Source organism: Ambystoma mexicanum, chromosome 1p, assembly GCF_040938575.1.
Source record: "Ambystoma mexicanum isolate Mex_15411 chromosome 1p, UKY_AmexF1_1, whole genome shotgun sequence".
In the NCBI taxonomy this organism is placed as follows: Eukaryota; Metazoa; Chordata; class Amphibia; order Caudata; family Ambystomatidae; genus Ambystoma; species Ambystoma mexicanum.
In genome coordinates, this window is record NC_090921.1 from 1,282,296,125 (window position 1) to 1,282,317,329 (window position 21,205).

A 21,205-nucleotide genomic window follows, 5' to 3' on the forward strand; every position below is an offset into this window, starting at 1 on the left:
GACAAGACCAACTAGTCACCAAAATGATGCATCAGGGTTCTTCCAGTGAATGAGTGCCAGGAGAGTCCCAAGTAGGGTCTGTGCTTTATCACCAGTGTACAAGATAACTGCAAGTACAAGTCAATATATCGCTGGCACCCAGCACCCCACAGCCAGCGCCTTCCAACTGCCAGTAAGCGGAACACTCAGATCCAGGCATGCAATGCACTCCATACGCTGCAGCATACTTTTTAACAGCATGTACCCTGACCAGCAGATTATTACTGTGCTCAGGTGGATGCCATTCCTCACCTTCCTACCCAATATCGTTTCAGTCAACGCAATGGTTTTTGTCAAGGATACATTAGGTCAACAGCATATCTCAGCACACCCGATACCCTACTACAAAAAGCCAACCACAGCAAGACTACTAATCAAGAGTTGATAGGCGCGAACAAATAAGAGCTCTCCAATGACTACACAAAAAAGCCCAATTCACGTAAGGAATAAAAGAAAATCACAGTTGTACATTTCTGGGAGCTATTTAGCTCCAGCTTCTACCATAGGCGAGCCTGGTTAGCTTAAAACCAATAGTTACATGGGAATACTTTTGGCTCCCCAGAGCAATTTGTGCCTCACAAACCTGCATATGTGGCATTAACTTTGAGTGACTGAGAATATAAATAAAGTTAGAGCACATTTAAATATAATGGATCGTATATAAAACTGGCAAATGGTTTTAAGTGTGCATTTCATGGGAAAGTTGGATTTACTGTGTACTGGCTCCACCCGACACCCAGGAGTAGGTTATACTGCTGCAATTTCAAACCCTGAAAAATCATCCAAAATAAACAACCAAGAACACAAGTAAGATCCAGCGACGATCTACTGATGGAGACAATGCTCCATGCCAGAGAGACAAGGTGCTTCTGATTTTCCAACATAGCAGCCAAACACAGGAGCATGCTGCCAAGGGGAATCCGCACCTCACCTTCAGAAAAATGTTAAAGACATAGCTTTTCAGTGCATAAAAGGTAAAGACATCACCCAGCACCTCTCATTATACCGTAAGGGGCAGGGGGAATTCTAATTACAGAAACTCGAATACCGAGGGTGAGGTGGGGGGGGGGTACCACCTAGAAGAAACCCATGGGCAAGTGGAGAAGCTACGAGTCTTGTAGATAATTTAGCGAACAAGAATGGTAAGAAGCAGAGTTCAACAAGGCAACAGAGCCACAGAAGACTACAACGTTGGAATGGTCTGTCATGGTGTACTAGTCAAAGGAGCGTGCTACTATGGCACTTAAAATGCCCCTGGGACCAATGGGTCAGAGGAACACTCTCGTGGGTGCATACACCACAAACCTTGTGAAGTAGCATAATAACTGGACACTGAATTATGGTCTTTAGATCCTTTTAGCAAGGCCCTGTATTGAGTGTGTAAAAAATTAGCTAAAACATGGCGATGATGCGTGCCCATTTTGGACATTCACTTCTATTACATTAATGAAAGCATACGTTTTCGTGGGCTCAGTAAGTAGATGTGCATTTCTGCAGCAAAGGCAAGGTCACATAATGACGTCAGTTGAACTAACTGTGGAGAATAGTTGTAGTTTTGTCCACCGAAAGACGAGCCAGAAAGGGAGTCGGAGCATTCTGCAGGTGCAGTGATAAGATGTACTGGGAAAGAAGGCAATAAGAGAAGCTGGGGTTTTCCAATTCTAACTGGAATTTTCCACTCTTGGCTTCTCATAGTTATTGCCTGTTCTTTGGCCTAGGGCAGTCTGGTAACAGAGAGGCGGGGAGTCCCCCCATAAAGAGAAGAGGTATTCCTCTTAGCAAACACAGATAGAACTGGGCGCCCGGGTGATGCAGTGAGGGAGAACGCTCCGCTCCAGACCCCGTTAGTACGAGTGATCTCTCTGCCTACCTGCTCTGAGAATAAGCAGTGTTGTTATGGCTGAGATGAAGGTGCCTTCTGCAACCACTAACAGTGATGCTCTTTTTCTAGGATTTTGTATAATGCACTATGTTGTGCGTGTATTAAGATTGAATAAAGGACCTATATGTGTGATTTGTTTCCAGAGTATAATAACTTGCTTTGTAAGGGTCCAGAGGGACGTAATTCTGAGTTCCTTATGCGTGGCACAGAAAAAGCAAGACAGGCCCTTAATATTTAATTTAACCTTCCATCCTGGAATCTTCTTGCTAGAGAAACAATTACTATTTTTGTTAGTTTGGGTCTCACCTTAGGTCCGGTGGGAGTTTCTCTCCCCCTGCCCCAACCCCAGAACTCTTATATGGGAAATACAAGATACTAGGACACTCACGGCAGAAATACCAGATGCTCCAAGAACAGGATGTAGGAAGAGGAGAACCATCCCTATCAAACTGGAGTTTGGACACAAACTGATAGACAGTCCCAGAAGTCAAAAGTTAGGCAAGACAGTCCCAGAAGTTAGGCAAACTTTTGCCGAAATTAACAGTTTTTGTTCTGCTAGGAACGGGTCTGTCAAGTAGGCCCATGCAGTTTATAACTGTCCCTCTTTCTTAGTACTCCCACCCAGTGTTTACTTCAGAATAAAACTGGTTAGAACGCAATTAGTTGTAGGAGGGTTCTGCTGCTCCTGCGTCATGGCACACCTCGGATATCACCAGCATCACTAGTCACCTTACGTTATGAGATAAAACAATGACGCCAGACATGCAACACTGCAACCAAAGCAGTGCTACCTTGATGAGTACCGGTAAATGGCTAAGTCTTCTATATTATGATTTGTTATGCTATTCTGCACACACTTAAAATGGCCACTTGTTTCAGCAATTTAGCTGAATTCCATTTTGTAATGGACCGATTAGCTGAAAGGGACCCATGGCAAAACCTCACCAAAATAACCCTAGCCAACTCCACAATAACACTGGAACAGCCTATGACAAATACCCGTCAACACAAAAGCAAAGCATGTCAAATGCACGGATAAACATTGCTGCCACCACAGACCCAGGCTAGACCTCACTAGGCAACAAGCCTTTACCAAAGAAAAACAAAAAAAACAAAAAACTGAACCCACACACAGAACGATCTCTTTCAAACGCTACACCGCAATAGCTACCTTGCTCTTTATCATATGCTATCACTAATTTACCATCTCAAACAACTCAACCAATCTCCTGCAGGTTCCTAAGTGGTAAGCAAAGGTCATGTCAGAAGTCTTTCGAAGACCCAACAACATAAAATAATACTTTTATGATCTTGGAAGCAGGAAGAATCCAGCATAATCAGAGCCATGTAAAGTCTGCTATTTGTATTACAGGACAATGCTGTGAAGGCAGTACTTTCCCCAATATGACGTGCCCATGACACACGTCCAACTGTCTTGCACCACGCGCCAATAAAATGAAAGCTATCTGGCAGAAATTAAGCCCAAATCCACAATGGTCTGCTTTTACGACCCACCATGTCAACAGGGGGCACAAATTCAATTGGAAAGCTACTAGCCAACCATGAAAAAAAAGTCACACGCCATCTCAATTCAATACAAATGCAGAGAAAACAATGGGCCTTATTACGACCCTGGCGGTGGCCGTGTCGGGAAAAACGGCACGGCTGCCGCCAGAGTAGTGTTTTCTCCAGCACCTGGCAATGGGGGAATTACCGGGGCATTCCAGACCCGGCGGTTACCCATTTGTGGCAAACATTTTCTCTAACGCCGGGATCACTGTGTCTGCTGCTCTCGATGACAGTATTTCCACCTCAGCGTACCGCGAGTAGTCGCTGCTAGCCACCAACAAGTACGTACAGACCTGTACCATACAGAAGTCAATGCTGATGGCTTCCCAGCATGCGGTCCCTCATTCCACGGACTGAATCGGTTCCGGACTCGGCGGTTCCCCAGTTACTATGCATGGGTGGATTGAGGCAATGGGATCTTACACTTTGGCATCGATCTGGGGAAACCGGAAACCATACATGGTGCTGAATCCTGGCCTTGGTTCCAACAATGCCTTGGTGTCCCTCGTGTGCCAGTGTAACTATTCTGTCTTGTAGACTGATGGGGATCACTGAGCATGCGCCCTTTAGGATTAGTCCCTTGCTAGTAACCGACAGTTCCTCTAGTATTGGAAACATCCCTGTGAGGAAGTCAAATTGTTCCCAGTTGTTTGGGCTTTTTCATGACGACCATTGGTGACAGCCATGGTGTTGGGTCAGGGACTGGTTCGATGATGTCGGGCTTACTCTAGTTCCTGTAGTTCTTTTGCCACTAGGTCTTACATGTGGAGTGGAGTCCTCCGGTGTCGTACTGCCCGTGCCTGAACTGTAGGGTCAATATGTAGTTTAAATCAGCTTTCCTTTAAGACATACTATGCCCTGGAGAATGCTGCAGAGTTTGGCTAGCAGGTTGGTGATGTCCGTGGAGTCAGTAATGTCGCAGATGAATTTAATGAATCCAAATTCCTCTGCCGACTCCCAGCTGAGCAGGCAATTCAATGCATACATTTACCACATACATGTTTGATTGAATTTTCTTTTCTCCTCCGTCTAGTGCAGTCCGGAATCGTCCCACCACCAGCAATAGCGTCTTGCTGCCATATGCAGATAGTAGGGTCTTAGTGCATTTGATGTTTGGATGAGGATGTACTCAGAACATTTCTGCCGGCATCACGTTACTAACGCTCCAGTGTCGATAGTCGTTGGCCTTGTATGTTAACAAGGCATTTGGGTCTCCTCGTTTCCCGTTTCTATGCGTTTCCTCTTTGTTCTAATGCTGAGATTAGGTGATTTTTGCCTTTTCTCCTTGTCCGTGCAGCCTCAACTGCTATTGCAGCTTCTTCGTGCTCATCTGCGAAATAATCTGTTGAGGAGTTCTCACCGGTCACCACCAAGCATTTGTCTGCTTGCTTCTTTTTCTTGGGAAGTGGCTTCGGCGAGCGGTTGCGTGTATTGTGGGGGGCACGATGATCGGCACACTAGTGCGTAATGATCCCTTCTGCCACATGCTCTGCAAGTGTTCCCTTGTGCTGGACAATTTATTTTTACCATGTCGTGCTCCTCCACACCATACGCATTCATTAGGCCCCGGGATTCTTGGTTGCCACTGTGATGTGTGGTTCGTTTCATTGTTCTCGTCTCTGGGTGCTTGGAGGTTTCGGACTTTGGCTACTGTCATCGTTGTTGGAGCCAGTTGCAATGTTTGGAGGGTGGTGCCCACTTGTCCTGCTCTTGTGTGCGATAGCTCCCTCTGGCGTCCGTACTCTAGTGACCTCGCTAAGGGGAATTACTTTTTCACTAACACTATCCTCTGCAGCTTTTCCAAGCTCATCCCATTAATTATTTGGTGCCTTATCTCCTTTTTGATGTCATCGAATTTGCAGGATAGTGCTACCATTGGGAGCCTTGTGCGGTAGGCATCGTTGAATGTCTCATAATCGGGGTCAATTGTGGCATGAAATGTGCCGTTGGTGCATCTTTTGCCAACTGATATACATCTGTGCCATCCCCCACTGCCAGAGAGTTGAAAATGTGTAACACATCAACGCCAACTATGAGCAGTGGGTGCGATCTCAGTTTCCTTGGTGTCGTCACATCTTTACAGTCTATTGTGTTCTCTCAGCAGAGAGAAAAAGGCAGCGTTTTCATGCGTGGGTTAATATCGTGGCATTGTCACCTGTGTGATGGTAACTGCCGGCAGGGATCGGGGTGAATGTAGGCCGGGCATGGTAGGCCTCAGGTTGCGCATCGCAAATAAAATGAATGTCACCCTTGATGCCTGCCAGCTCCCGAACTGCCGGGGTTCTAGCAATCGGGGTCCTTTCTTGTGACTCACGTCACTGCGCATGCGTGATGTGAGGCAGATATAACGGCCAATGAGACATCTCAAGCCACCTATGGGCGCCTCAAAAGTAGAGGTACTCTAGTAATCCAAAATTTGTGGCACCATTACCGACTTAGACGAATCGAGCAAATGGAGCGCTGCCAACATGAGGGATGCGTTAAGGCAGTGACAAGACATAGACAGTTGGAGGAGAGCTTTGGAGGTACAAGCAGCCCGATAACTGGGAACACAGGATGACAACTGTGCTATGTAGAGCAAAAACGGGAGCAGCTAGAGGGTAGGAAACTTCGGGCACCAGCACGTACCCAAGAAGCATGCCTGAAGGATCGCTCCACATAAGACAGAATGCACAAGTGAATGGCTGTTCAGGAAAAAGGGTTGCTCTATGGTGCGTATATGGAGAAACTTCAGCAATGTAGCTGCATGAAAGTCGCCAAGTGGAAGGTGTCATTACAGTGATGCTTGGCGTTTGCAAGCTGTTGGCTTTTGTACTACTTTTATGAAACTTGCTCATGTCATGCGTTCCCGGGAGAGTAATGTGTGTTTAAGACTGGAGTTATCGGATAAGTGCTATGCTACAATCCAAGTATACATCAACGAAAAAGGGCCCAAGATTGGATGCGACTAATGTGCACTGGATGTGAAGTTCCAAAGAAAACCGCTTACATACAGTTTAGTACGATTTCTGATTGAAAACCAACAATGGCAAAGGTCAATTGCTTTTTAAAGTGGCTGCGTGCATGGTATAGAGTTTTGGGCAAACGGGTGGATATACGCATGCCTTTCCTTCCACATACAGACTGCAGCTGAAATGCTTACAAGTTGGCATGGGCATTGGACCAAATGTACCCATATAAAAATCTTGCACTCACTCGTGTATATATGGTTTTAAATATACATCAAGAAGGCTGCTACCTAACCATGTGTAAGGTCAGGTCAGTGCACGCATTAGTATGTAGAGCCTGGTAGTGTTGTGACGTGGAAACCCAACACTTGCTGAATTTAGCATAACAGTGATTTATATCAGCTCGGGTGTGTTACAAGTATGGTTGTACGTTTTTCCATGGTGGCATCACGGAGTAGCGAATGTCCTGTGTAATAGCGAACAGATGGATGGTTATTGTGGAGCAAGGTGAGCATGGGACCAAGTGTATGGATGAATTGTTCTTGAGGCATTAGAGTATGGTGTGATGAATAAATGTGCAAGGATGCGGGCCGGCCTTAGAAGCCGCAGCGCACCGGGCCACAAATAAAACAATTTTGCGGCCCTCCTCCGTAGCAGGCACCCTAATACTATTAGATGCGTTACGCGGAGCGCCGCATTTAAATTTAAAGACTCCCCTGGAGTGGTATGGCGGAGGGTTACCAGTCAAATGGTCGAAAACATTTGGTCGACAGACAATTTGGTCGAATTTTTTTTTTTTTTTTTTTTTAACCCATTTTTTGGGGGGGTCCCCCCCCCCAACCCCCTTTTTTTCTTTTTTATTTGTTTTCCCCACACGAAAACCCACAAAACACATATATATAAAAAAAAAAAAAATTCGACCATTTGGCATTCGACCAAATTCAGTCGACCCATTGTCTGTCGACCAAATCACTGTCGACCATTTGACTGGACACCATGGCGGAGGTCTAATGGCAGGGCGGCAGGATGTATGGTAATTGAGGGTACGACGTTCATTCATCGCCCGTTTTATTTACAAAAGATTTTGCCAACAAAAAAAAACTAAATCGAAAACTATGGGGGCTGGGGCGAAATAAGAGCATATAAGGTGTAGGGGGCGAGGGTAGTGAATAAACAAAAGTGGAGAGCCGTTATAAAAAATTAAAAATGAGGCGTTTTTCGGCCCAAACATTTCTAAAAAACAAAAAGTGGGGATGAATGAATATAGAACCGTTATTGAGATGTCACCTAAAGCCAGTTGAAAGATTATTGATGTACAGTTATAGGTGTGGCTGTGACATTATGGATGAGCATGAGCCCTGTGTATGTTGTAAGTGGTGTGGCATCACAGATTAAAGTATGGCCAATTGATTCAGTGCATGGTTATACTATTTTGGCACCGAGTAGCGGCGAGCGCCGTGTATGGATGCACGATTATTTTATTTGTGTATTACAGTAAACAAGGGAGGTCTTTAGTATGTGCCTCCCTTTTTAGGTCAGTGTGGCGTGGAATCTCAGGTATGCAATTATGTCAATTTTACAGGGTGCAAAATCTGCACTATTCAGTGGGGAGTGAAATTTGACTCTTGCCGACTAAGAAATGTGTGCCTATGTATAGAATTGAGTTGGCAAGTGACTTTTTGATGGCCGACTAGTAACTTACAACTTGAACTATACAGAGTTGAAGCAATGCCAACGATTCTGGAAACCCTTTGGCAAAAACTTGAAGGGCTGCTGTGGTGAAATGTGCTGGTCCTACCACAATCAACGTCAATGGCAGCAATTCGGCTTGATCTGGTATTAATGTCAATTAGTGCGACAGTGGCAAGAAACGGCAGAATGTTGTTTAGAAAGATCATCCTCCCAAAGCCTTCACTGATTCTTGAGGTCATAAATAAAGAAATAAAGGAGAGAACTGCAAGATGCTCACGAAATGGTCTAAGAACGAACTCTTGGAAACCATGGGAAGCTCAGAAGAAGAACTGAAGAACAATCCAACAAAAGTCAAAAAGCGCTTGTCAGAATTTGATTGGATACAAACCTTAGACGAAGCTGCAGCCTTAAGACTTTCAAAAGCCCTTCCGTATAATCAGATCAAAATAAAATCAGACAAGGTCATATTTGGCAAAATGTCCTGACAATAAAATACAGCAAGGTTGCTTGGATTCGCTTGAACTTGCTTTATACATCTGCTGCTGGAATGCCTGGGGATTCAAGAGGAACGTAACATCACCTTGGTCATCCATTTAAAAATCTACACCATTATGACGAGGAAGAATGGTGGCCTAGGCTAACGAGCGGAGAGAAGCCTACTTTGGTAGTTGCAGTAGTGGCCTAGACAGGCCTCCTATAAACCAAAGAGAAAGAGAAACGGGACTGGATGGGCCTACGCTTCAGCTAGCCCCAGTTATAAATAACACAACAAGCACATGATTAGAAGGACTGTAAAGTGAATTAATTCCAATTGTGCTAAGGACTGGAATATGGATACATATTTTTCTTTGTAAATATCAATTAAAGAAAAAATAAGTTTTTTTTTTTAAAACACCAACTTGAATTTTTTCCCCTGGATGTAAAACGTGCGTTCATACTATTCTGCCCTTGTGCTCCACACAAGTCAATTTGAAGTTGTAGAATGGGTGCTAGGCACCAGTGAGTTCTTGTGTAGCATTTTTAAGATGTAACTGAAGATGCAACCGAATAAAGCAACTTACCTTTAAGAATGACCAGAGTTTCTGAAGAACCTACATCAGAACACAGCTGGCTTTATGAATATACAGGAAGCTAGATCCTGCAGCCAGACATTACGTGTGTGCAGTATGTACATCAGAGGTATGGCTAATATATGCTCAAGACTTATGCATTTTACGAACTTTGGTTTTCACCCCAATTACCCAGAGGTGCACCCTTTGACGACTGTGCTTCGTGACTGATGAGGCCTGACCAAGCTGAAAGTTGTCTGGGGTGGATGTTGTTACTCTTGTTCAGGAGAGAATTGCCTAACATTTCAGTGCTGGACTGCCCAGTGGGACCAGACTGATATGCAAATGGATAATTTGTGTTCTTTGATGCAGCACTAATAGTAATAGGTTTGGTCCTGCCCCCCCCCACCCACCTACTCCCCTCAAAATTCCAATAATTTTGGAGAGCTGGTTCCAATTAGTTAAAAATCGCACAGAACAAGACAACCACCATATAAAAAGCACACTGGTTTAAAAAAGCTTGGTATCCTGATGAACTGGACTTCTGCATGCTAGTGCAAAACAAGGATCAGTTCTCATTTCACGCGTCTCAGCAAGACAATTGGGAACAAAGAGCATATACATTTTACCTTCTATGTCTTAAAGGCCCAGGCCAAAAACACTGGGAAAGGACATCCACAAGATCTAGCGCTCAACACCACCCAAACCCGCTTACTATATACTGTGCTACTTCGCATTGATGCCAGCATCTGCTCATTGACTTGATGCCTCATGCCCTCTGCCAGGCACCAGAATCACTGATTAAGTGCCTCTGTTGGGCAGGAAGAGGTTCATCCCAGTCCAGCCTCTTAATGCAACAGCGCCCCCTATCCTCCAGGCTGCTGAAGGACAATATCAGCAGCACATGACACCTACACAACACAGTATTAAAAACAGCTAATAACATAAGGCAAAGGGAATCCGATTGGGACCTACAACCTACTCCTGACCATTGGAACAAAATTTTGAAGTTATGTCACTCAACCTCTATTGCTGCCAATGTTACTCAAACCCCCATTTTTATATCTTTCATCGCATTTTCCTCACTCCAACCCGCATTGCTAAAGTCGTCGACAATGCAACTGATAATTGCTGGTCTTGTGCGCAACCCAATGCGGATTTCATACATCTAATTTTTCAATGTAAATATGTACATGCCTTTTGGACTTTGATTTGGTTTCAATTACAAACAATTTTTCATTTATCAGAACCCTTAACACTTGCCAGCTTAATGATTGTAACTATTGTTAATCCTGGTATCAGTTGCATTGAATCTCCCCCTCCATTTAATTTGTTCATTAGTATTGCTTTTAAGAAGATTTCTTTTAACTGGAAAAATTCAGCCAATTTATCTTATAATGTTTGGCGGAACTCCATTTGCTCCATCCACAGGATCGAAAAATGCTATGCCTCTTCTTTTGATGTTATGCACAAATTTAATTAAAAAAATTGAATTTCATCAATATCTTAATTCTCAAAATTATTAATTGCATATTATTTTATCATTATTTTCTCTCATTCCCTCGTGTGTCCCATCATGTCCTTATGTCTGATTTTCCCCTGTATTCGTCTCCCCTTTACACAATTCCAATAAGATTATGGACTTAGATTTAAATAATGCTTATTGGCTCTGTTTTACTTGGTTTTGACAGGTTCTTTGAATATTTGATGTACTTTTCTCAGTTCACCAATTTCATCATTGTGTTCTTATTTAAAATTAATAAAAAGTTTAAACAGGAAAAATAGCTTTGAGGGTTCCTCCATTTCATTGCTTATTGGCCACAGGGTTCCTAACAGGGGATTTCTCATTAATGAGCAAAGCGTGCCCTCACCCCCAAATCAATGGCAATACTCATTTTCCCTAGGACCATCTAGCTCCCCCGAATACATTTGTCCTAGCCCTTCACAACAGTTTAGCTCACTTGCTCCAGGTCCCACCTCTATAGCATACATCTCTCCTCAACCATTTCCGAAACCCATCCAAAATAAGCAACTCATTTATCCCAAGCAAGCGAAAATGACATCACTCTGTTGTTACATCACGTCACTTTTTGTCAAATGCTAAATGACTTCGTTTCAGTCCCAGAGATACATATATCGACACTTTTCCACCCCAGACCGTGCAACAAAATCCCTGTCCCCAGAGTCCAATGGGAGAGGTTACTTTCCGGAAAGCATTTCATCACTTCGAAACACAGTGACAAGCTCCCGAACAACTCACCTGAGGAACTGCCACGCCTCCTTCCGCCAGTCCCATCACCACAAGGTCCCCCAGTGGCCCCCTGCTCCTCTGGGAGCTGGTCCGGCTTCTCTCCGTCGCCACCCGGCTCAGTCATTGCGATACCTAGCGAAGTAGTACTGCAGGTTCTGTTCTTCCGGTTCCTGCTTCCGTCCAATGCCACACAGGAGCGGATACATCACGTGTCAAGGGGCAACATGCGCGCGCAACATAGGCGCTCGAGAAACCATGGAGACAAGGAAGAAAGTGTCTGAGGAATCACGTGACCCTGGTATTTACTGAGTTGTCTGCCGGAAACTTATGATGGTAACGCTACGGACAAAGAAGATGGTCTGTTAGAAGAGGACCTTAGACATAAAAGAGAGACTATTCCAGATAACGACTGGACACTCGAGCTTAGCGTACACACACGCGGGTGGTGGTGTTCTGTAATATTTGGTCTCCCATACCGATCTGGTATCCCCTGTCTTCGGCTGTCTTCGTGGATTACAGACCAAAGTTCAGAGCCTCGGTATGCGGTACCAAATGTTGCACAACACGGGCATAACGCGAAACTTCTGCTACTCAGGTTGTCTCATTCGCGCCCACAGCCCTGTCCCCAATGTACTTTTTTGGAAACATTACTAGTGTCATATCGCATTTTAACACAACAAAACAAAAACCGGCTGAATCGTTACAGATGCAGGGAACTCGTCTATGAGAGCTCTGTCCAGGTGCTCTGTGGCAAAATACATGCACATTTCCTGATTTGCATATGGATTGCACCAACAGAAATTACTTCACAGAAAACACATCTCAAGGAACATCGTCAGTCTTTGATACTTGGAGGCACCATGAAAGTGACTTTAGAATAAGTTGTCATAAGTAAGCCAAGTGGCAAATAATGTTGTGATGCAAAATACCTAAAATGCACTGTTATATATGGAGCAAGTCAGGCTTTTTTTAAAAAAAACAGCATTATATTTCCCATAAACTTTGAAGTGAATCACTTACAGAGCAGCAGATAAAACACAGTCTGATTTCATGATCTGCCCAGGATCACACACTTTGGTTAAATAGTGAAACCGGGATGTGGATAATTTAAGCAACTGAGCACATTTTCACAGCTTTAATTCATACAGATATTTATTAAGGTTTCCCTTTGCATTTCATGTGCTTAAATAATACTTTATTTATATCAATGCCTTGGAAGCAAAGCACATTACATAACAAACTTCCCTTTCATTATTAACTTTACACTATACATCATTATAGAAATATGTTGAGCAATAAGAGGATGGATTTGGTTTTATTCTCCCCATCCTGCATGCAAAGTCACAATAGCATCATGCAGATTAATGTTAGCCTAACAAATCCGCCTTGGGTAAAGCCATAGTAATTATTTCATAAAGCCTGTAGCATTTTGCAACCTTCTCACACTTGCTCACTCCCTGCCATGCACATTTCTAAAGGGACAAAAGTCCCTGCTGATAGTACCCCATCCCTCTCAGCAATGCCTAAGGGCTCACATTGAAATGCTCTGTTGACACTGAGCAACTTGAGAGCCCCTCTGCTGCTGCCCTGAGCTCCTTGGGACATTGTCCTGCCAGAGGTTTAGGAATGGGTAAGGTGTCTTGCTGCCAGGACAATTACTGTGCTGAGCAGGAATTACTGAGCACACATTGTCCTACCAGCGGGACACCTTTCTCGTTGGACACTCTCATTGAGGTGCCGAACAGGCCGGGTGGCCCACTGATGAAAGTCCCGGTCAGGCTCTAAAAAGACCCGGTGGGGTGGCAGCTTGCCCCCCCCGGCTCGGTACGCCACTGTTACTTGATCAGTCAGCTGAACTGCCTTGAGTTAAATGAAACTTAGTTGGTTATATGGTTATTTGTAGCTTAAAAATCACAGCTGCCAACATTTGGTGGATTATATGATTATTAGTAGCTTAATAAATTACAGCTGCCAACAGTGATGGAAATGGGTACACAAACTACGCTTGGAAATTAAAAAATACACTGGAATACTACCTCCTTAGGGAAATTGACCTGATAGATAGGTTCACTGTAGAGGGTGTGGTGTAGCGGTGCAGTCATCATGGCAGGCACGTAGAAAACATACAAATAATATTTCATTTTACAGGGTTGAAATGAAACGCAGATAAATCACAAAATAAATGAGACTGACAATATATATATTACACATCTCATAGCATAGTGGCAGTATTTGTGGTGTTTCCCTTTTAAGAACATGTATTGCCCCTCTAAGGATGTGTCATGACAGCCTCATACCTGACTGGAAGAAGGAGCCTCCGCACGCACGTGCAATACCACGGTGGTAGACTAAATGTAATGGCACTCTGTCCCTGTGTCTCATTGTGTTGGGCCAGCAGGCCTACCCCTTGTGATCACAGGCCTGCAGCCCTGCTAGTCTGGGTGCGGTCTGGGTGCCCTCTGTGTGATCGCAGAGCAGCTGCTTGTCTGGAAGCCCACGGCAGCTGCGGTCTTATCGTGTGACCACGATGATCAAGGTGATCCCTGCTACCTTAATTGTGTGTTGGTGCTCCGAGCACCCGTTGGGCTGGCCCAGAGTCACAGTGCACAGGAATTATGTACTCCCCATTCAAGGGATAGTTCAAGCAGTGTTTTGTTAAATGTTAATCCTCAAAATTAAGGGGATACCAAATATTACAACACTATATTAGCTGTAATATTTGGTATTTCCCTTCAAAAAAGGGATGAGATGGCTTCCAGAAGCTGTCAGAGTGTAGGTGTATGATGTACTCCCCTCCCCAATGGAAGGGATTGTTAAATGTTACCCCTCAACATCAAGGGGATACCAAATATTACAACCCTATATTAGCCATTATATTTGGTATCCCCTTCAAAAAAAGGATGGGATGGCTTCCAGAAGCAGCTGTCACAGTGAAGGATTATGATGAACTCCCCTCCCCAATGCAGGGGATAGTTCAAGGAGTGCAATGTTAATTGTTACCCCTCAAAATCAAGGGGATACCAAATATTACAACACTATATTAGCTGTAATATTTGGTATCCCCTTCCAAAAAAGGATGAGATGGCTTCCAGAAGCTGTCACAGTGTAGGCTTATGATGTACTCCCCTCCTCAATGCAATGGATAGTTCAAGCAGAGCGTTGTTAAATGTTACCCCTCAAAATCAAGGGGATACCAAATATTACAACACTATATTAGCTGTAATATTTGGAATCCCCTTAAAAAAAGATGAGATGGCTTCCAGAAACGGTCACAGTGTAGGTTTATGATGTAAACCCCTCCCCAATGCAAGGGATAGTTCCAGCAGTGCTTTGTTAAATGTTACACCTCAACATCAAGGGGATACCAAATATTACAACCCTATATTAGCCATTATATATTTGGTATCCCTTCAAAAAAAGGATGGAATGGCTTCCAGAAGCTGTCACAGTGAACGCTTATGATGTACTCCTCTACCCAATGCAAGGGATAGTTCAAGCAGTGCTTTGTTAAGTGTTACCCCTCAACATCAAGGGGATACCAAATATTACAACACTATATTAGCTGTAATATTTGGTATCCCCTTTAAAAAAAGGATGAGATGGCTTCCAGAAACTGTCACAGTGTAGGCTTATGATGTACACCCCTCCGCAATGCAAGGGATAGTTCAAGCAGTGCTTTATTAAATGTTACCCCTCAACATCAAGGGGATACCAAATATTACATCCCTATATTAGCCATTATATTTGGTATCCCCTTCAAAAAAAGGATGGGATGGCTTCCAGAAGCTGTCACAGTGAAGACTTATGATGTACTCCGCTGTTAAGCTCACCTGGTATCCACAGGGACGCCACCCAGCTGGGTTACTCGCTGGTATGCCTCTCAGCTTTGCCCTGATGCGGTCTGCGAGAAGGTTCTGCCTTGTGGTAGAATTAGGCGTGCTCTCCGTCCTGCCTTCTTTGCAGAGGCGCGTTGTCTTTCATGGGCTTTTTTCTCCCTTAGGCATGCAGAGCTTCAGCGCGGCGAACTGGCTTGGTTGAGCCCCGCTGGTAAATGATGGCACATTAAGAGCGCTATGATGTGGTAAGTAAACGCTATGCGCAGCGCTGCAAAGTCTTGCCTTTGCTAACCTGTGTTTTCCTTCCATGTAGGTCGTGGTGTTCTTCAGCGCGAGTGGAATGTCCAGAGTGGTGCCAGCCGAGAGGCGACCAGCCAGGTAAGCCTTTTGAGCAGTTCGTAATTTGTAAATGTCTCTACAGCTTTCTTTAATGTTGCCTCTATCTTCCTCTTTCAGGTCGTTCTGTCCGGGAGGCGTGCAGATTCGAGGAAGCTGTTTTCAGTAGCTGCGAGTATTTAAAGATGAAAACTGCAGGTAAGATGCTGCTGCTAATGATGTTCCTTTTGTCTCCTTGCAGGTTCTGCTTCTCCGAGGTTCGAGGGAATAGCTGGACACGGTGAGCGTCACGTTGCAAGCTGCAAAGTAACACGAAGCATGTTCTGCAGTCAGGGTGTGGTTTATATAGCCCAGGTAAAGTAGTAGCAGGGAAAGTAGTTTCAGGCCTGCCACACCCAAAACACTAGACCGCATAGCTTGGTTCTTACGAACCAAGTTATGTGGATGCCTCCATGTTGGCTGACAATACAATAAAGTAGTTCCCAAACACATTGTTGTTCATGGTGTATGAGCCTGGTGCCATAGGCGCCAGGACTGGCCCCATTAGGGCTTTCGAAGAGGATGCCAGGCTCTAGAGGCCCGAGTCCTGACTCCACCTGGCCAATGGGTTTGCCAGAGGGCGTTCTGGGCGAGGGTCGTGACAGCACTCCCCCCTAAGGACCCTCCCATGGTGTTCCTTCTGTCTGGCCCAGGTTTGGTTCGGAAGTTCCGATGGAATTTCCTGATTAGACGTGGTGCGTGGATATTCTCACAGGGCTCCCAGGATCTATCTTGTGGTCCAAATCCTTTCCAATCGACGAGATAATATAGCTTGGACCTAGAGTATTTAGAGTCCAAGATATCTTTAACTTCGAATTCTGGTTCTCCGTCAACAAGTATGGGCTTAGATGGTGTCGCAATGCGTGTGCCGGGTTGCATTGGTTTCAGAAGGGACACATGGAATACCGGGTGGATGTGTAGATTAGGTGGTAAATCCAGTTTCACGGCTGCTGGGTTGATAATTGCCTTAACGGTATAGGGTCCTAAGAATCTGGGATGAAAGGCAGGGTTCCCTTGATGGCTACAAATTTAGTGGCTAACCAAACTTTGTCTCCTACTTGATAATCAGGGGCCTTTTTTCGGTGTTGGTCAGCAAATCTCTTTTGTTTTTCTTTGGCATGAATAAGGTGTATCTTTGCCCTTTTGAAAGCCTAAGTAATGGTTGTGTGTAGAGTCTTTACCCCTGGCATTTCCAAGCTGGCTGGAAGGTCTAGTTCAGAGGTACGTGGATGTCTGCCATGAAGGGTACAGAAGAGCGTTTGTCCCGTGCTTGAATGCAAATAATTGTTATATGCATATTCGGCTATCCATAGTAGGTCTTTCCAATTCCTTTGTTCGTGGTGCAGCATGCACCGTAAATATTGCTCGAGTGTCTGATTGGTTCTCTCGGTTTGGCCGTCTGTTTGGGGATGGTGACTGGTAGATAGCCGAACGTCGATCTGCGCCATTGCACAGCATTTTTTCCAGAAGTTTGAAACAAACTGGCTGCCTCGATCAGAGACCAGAACCGAAGGGAAGCCATGTAGCTTAACCACGCCCTCCAGGAACACTTTTGCTAAAGTGGCTGCGTCGGGGAGGCCTTTGAGAGGAATAAAATGGGCCATCTTCGAGAATAAGTCCACAACTACAAGGATGGTTTTGAACCCTTGGCTTGGAGGTAGATCAGTGATGAAGTCAAGGGAAAGAGTGTGCCATGGACCTGGAGGAATGTCCAATGGTTATGGGAGACCAGATGGTTTTGTTTCTGTGATTTATTTTGTGCACAGACACCTCAGGAGTGAATATACTGAATGATGTCCTTACGCCAGGTAGGCCACCAGAAGTTCTCTTTCACCTTAGCTAGGGTTTTGGCGATCCCAGGATGCCCTTCGATCAGTGAATCGTGATAGTTTGAAATAATATGCTGCTGTAATTCCTTCTTGGGTACATATAGGCGATCCCTAAAAAAGGGTAGGTGGTCCTTGATGGTATGTTGTTCTCCTTGAGTTTGCCATGCGAGGTAGGCATCAGGATTCATTGTCCGTTGGATTTCTTTTCCTAGTTCTGCTTGTGTTAAGGCGGTGGTGATACCCAAGAGTTTGTCTTCAGGTATAATAGGTACTGGGTCTGGAGTTGTATATACTATTTCATCTATGCCCATGGGAGATAAGGCATCCGCCTTTCCGTTTCTGACTCCTGGTCGAAATGTGATTACATAATCATATTCGGCGAAGAAAAGGGCCCACCGTAATTGGCGCGAGGACTGGGCCTTGGCTGTTTTGAGATTTTGCAGGTTTCGGTGGTCTGTGATGACTGTAATGGTGTGTCTGGCCCCCAGAAGGTAGTGCCTCCAGGCTTTAAAGGCGGATTTGATAGACAGGAGTTCCTTGTCCGTGATGGCATAATTAATCTCTGGAGGTGAGAACTTTTTCGATCAGAAGGCCACAGGATGTAGCTGGCCGGTTTCCGCGTCTCTCTGTGAAAGGACAGCCCACATTGCGAGACTGGATGCATCAGTTTTAACAAGATAAGGGAGGTCTGGACGAGGATGTCGCAGGATTGGAGCGGAGGTAAACCTTCATTTAAGTTCCTGAAAGGCTTCTTCTGCTTCTTCGGTCGAAGCAAACTTTTTATTGTTTTTTCGTAATAGTACTGTGATTAGGTGCACAACCTGAGAGAAGTCTGGGATGAACCGGCGGTAGAAGTTCGCAAAGACCAGCATGCTTTGTACCCCTTTCAGAGACGTCGGTGAAGGCCATTTCAGAATGGCATCTACCTTATGCACGTCCATTCTGATGCCTCCTGGAGTAAGGATAAAACCAAGAAATTCTACTTCGGTGACGTGAAAAAAGCATTTTTCAAGCCTTGCAAACAAGCGATGTTGACGGAGCTTGGTGAGGAATGAACGAACGTGCCTGACATGATCTTGTTCCGAGGCTGAGTATACTAAGATGTCGTCTATGCACACTAAGGCGCACACATCAATTAACTCCCTTAAGACGTCATTCATGAAATATTGGAATGCCGCAGGAGCGTTGCATAACCCGAAGGGCATTACTTGATATTCAAACAAGCCATACTTAGTACGGAAGGCGGTTTTCTATTAATCTCCTTTTCTGACTCAGACCAGGTGGTACGCTCCTCAAAGGTCCAATTTGGTATAAATCTGGGCATCTTTAACTTGGTCTAACATCTCAGGGATAAGTGGCAAGGGGTAGTGGTTCTTCACGGTGATCTGGTTCAATGCGCGGTAGTCAATACAGGTTCTCAAGTCTCCTTCCTTTTTCGGTACGAAGAACAAAGGACTGGCTGCGGGGGACTTCGAAGGACAGATAAATTCGTTTGCAAGGTACTGGTCTAAATAGGATTTCAAATTAAGGTTTTCTGGTTCTGTGAGAGCATAGATCCTGCCGCAAGGGATTTGTGCACCAGGAACAAGGTCGATCTGACAGTCATAGGGACTGTGCGGCGGCAATGTATTGGCTTGGCCCTTTCGGAAAACATCCTGGAAATCATGGTATTCACTTGGCAAGGAATTAGTTGCTCCCAGGGTTGATACTGTCGCTCCAGGAGTCATGGGGATACAGATGTCGGGTTTCTCCTCTTAGTAGTAGCAGGCAGGGGAGCAGTCACCAGGGAAGGTTAATTTTCATGCCCGCCAGTCTATCAAAGGGATGTGAGGAACCAACCATGGCATCCATAGTATTAGCCTGAACTGAGGTGCCTTGATGAGAGCGAATAAAATAGACTCCCGATGTTCGTCCTGACCCAGCAAGGTTACCCTGGATAGTGCACTGCGTTACTGGTCCGGAAGTGATTTCTGTTCCATCCACGGTGGTTACCTTGTCCATAGTTGGCTTAGAACACAAAGGAAGCCCCATCTCTGCTGCCAGTTCTTGATCAATATAATTTCCAACTGCTCCGCTGTCGATGTATGCTTCAAGGTGTGCAGTCATAATGTCGACATCAATAATGTCGACATTATGACATTATTGACAGGGGGGGTGTTGGGTGAGGGGGGGTTGGGGGGGACCCCCCCATAGTAAATACAATTTTTATTTATTTAATTATTGAATAAATAAATAAATAATTGGTATGTGTTGAGTATGAGGGGTGAAAGGGTGGTTGGGGGGGTGAGGGGGGTGTTGGGTGAGGGGGGTTGGGGGGGACCCCCCCCATAGTAAATGATCCTTTTTTAGTTTATTTATTTATTGAATAAATAAATAAATAAATAAATAATTGGTATGTGTTGAGTATGAGGGGTGAAAGGGTGGTTGGGGGGTGTGGGGGGGGGGTGGCAGGGGGGTGTTGGGTGAGGGGGGGTTGGGGGGGACCCCCCCATAGTAAATTATCCTTTTTTAGTTTATTTATTTATTGAATAAATAAATAAATAAATAAATAAATAATTGGTATGTGTTGAGTATGAGGGGTGAAAGGGTGGTTGGGGGGTGTGGGGGGGGGGTGGCAGGGGGGTGTTGGGTGAGGTGTTGATAGTTTTAAGGGTTTATAGTCATAATGTCAAAAAAAAAATGTCGACATTTTCTTTTCGAAAAAATGACTTTTTACATTATAAGTATAGGATGTCGACATTATTATTTTCGACATTTTTTTTTCGACATTTTTGTCTGTCGACATTTTTTTTTCGACATTATGACTATAAACCATGCTTCAACGACATGCATTCTTGCCGACTGTTGGTGGTTAATTAAGATCACTGGTATTGCAAAGTGCGAGGTCAGCAACTCTTTCTTCTCAGTCGACAAACTGACCTCTACGTTTGTCGAGCTTGGTAGTTTCCCAATTCCTTAGCTTCATCCTTCTCTGTGGCCCCAACTGTTCTTCTTGGGGGTTTTACTGGACAATCCTTCAGGAAATGTCCTGGTTTCCCACAATACAAACAAATCTGTTGTTGTCTTCTTTTGTCCCGCTCTTGTTTTGTTAATGGAGGCCGCATCCCTCCAATCTGCATGGGTTCTACAGCATTTTCAGGAACACGGGGTGTGTTTTCCCTTGGTCGAACATACACGGTCCGAGGGTCTGTATTAGACCGCTCTGCCTTTCGGTCCTGAAACCGGTGGTCTAGCTGCACAACCAGATTTATGAATTCTGCACAGTCTCTGGGTGGATCAACCACCTGGGCTAAGACGTCCTTTAATTCGCCTTGTAAGCCTCGATGGAATAACATGGTTCTTTTGTTTTCTGGCCACCTAGCTTCGGCAACCAGTCTGTTGAAGGTAGCAATGTACGTTAACAGGTCCTGATTCCCCTGTCGGAGGGACAAGAGTTCATTGTCTACTGCTTGTTCCTGGGTATGGCAAGCAAAAAGTTTTTCCATTTCTCTCTGGAACCCCCCAAAGTCATGTAATAGAGGATCGTCATGGGTTACCAACGGCACCGACCAATCTGCTGCACTACCACTCGGGTATGATAAGACAAAAGCTAACCGAACTTGGTCGTTTGGAAATGCTCCAGGCATACAAAGAAAATGAAGGCGGCACTGATTGATGAATGCCGCATACTTCTGTGGGTCGCCTGAGAACCTTTCTGGGTGGTGCCAGGGGCACTGTTCCAGGTAACGTGATCTA

General features: G+C 44.8%; 1 protein-coding gene across 1 annotated transcript in view; it reads right to left on the reverse strand.

Moving 5' to 3' along the window:
* BAX (BCL2 associated X, apoptosis regulator) overlaps window positions 1-11,669 on the reverse strand; it is a 95,810-nt gene extending 84,141 nt beyond the window's left edge. The window contains exon 1 of the mRNA XM_069605261.1: window positions 11,440-11,669. Coding sequence (XP_069461362.1) covers window positions 11,440-11,554 — 115 coding nt within the window. The 5' untranslated portion in view covers window positions 11,555-11,669. The remainder of the gene's footprint in view (window positions 1-11,439) is intronic.
* Between the last annotated feature and the right edge of the window lie 9,536 nt (window positions 11,670-21,205).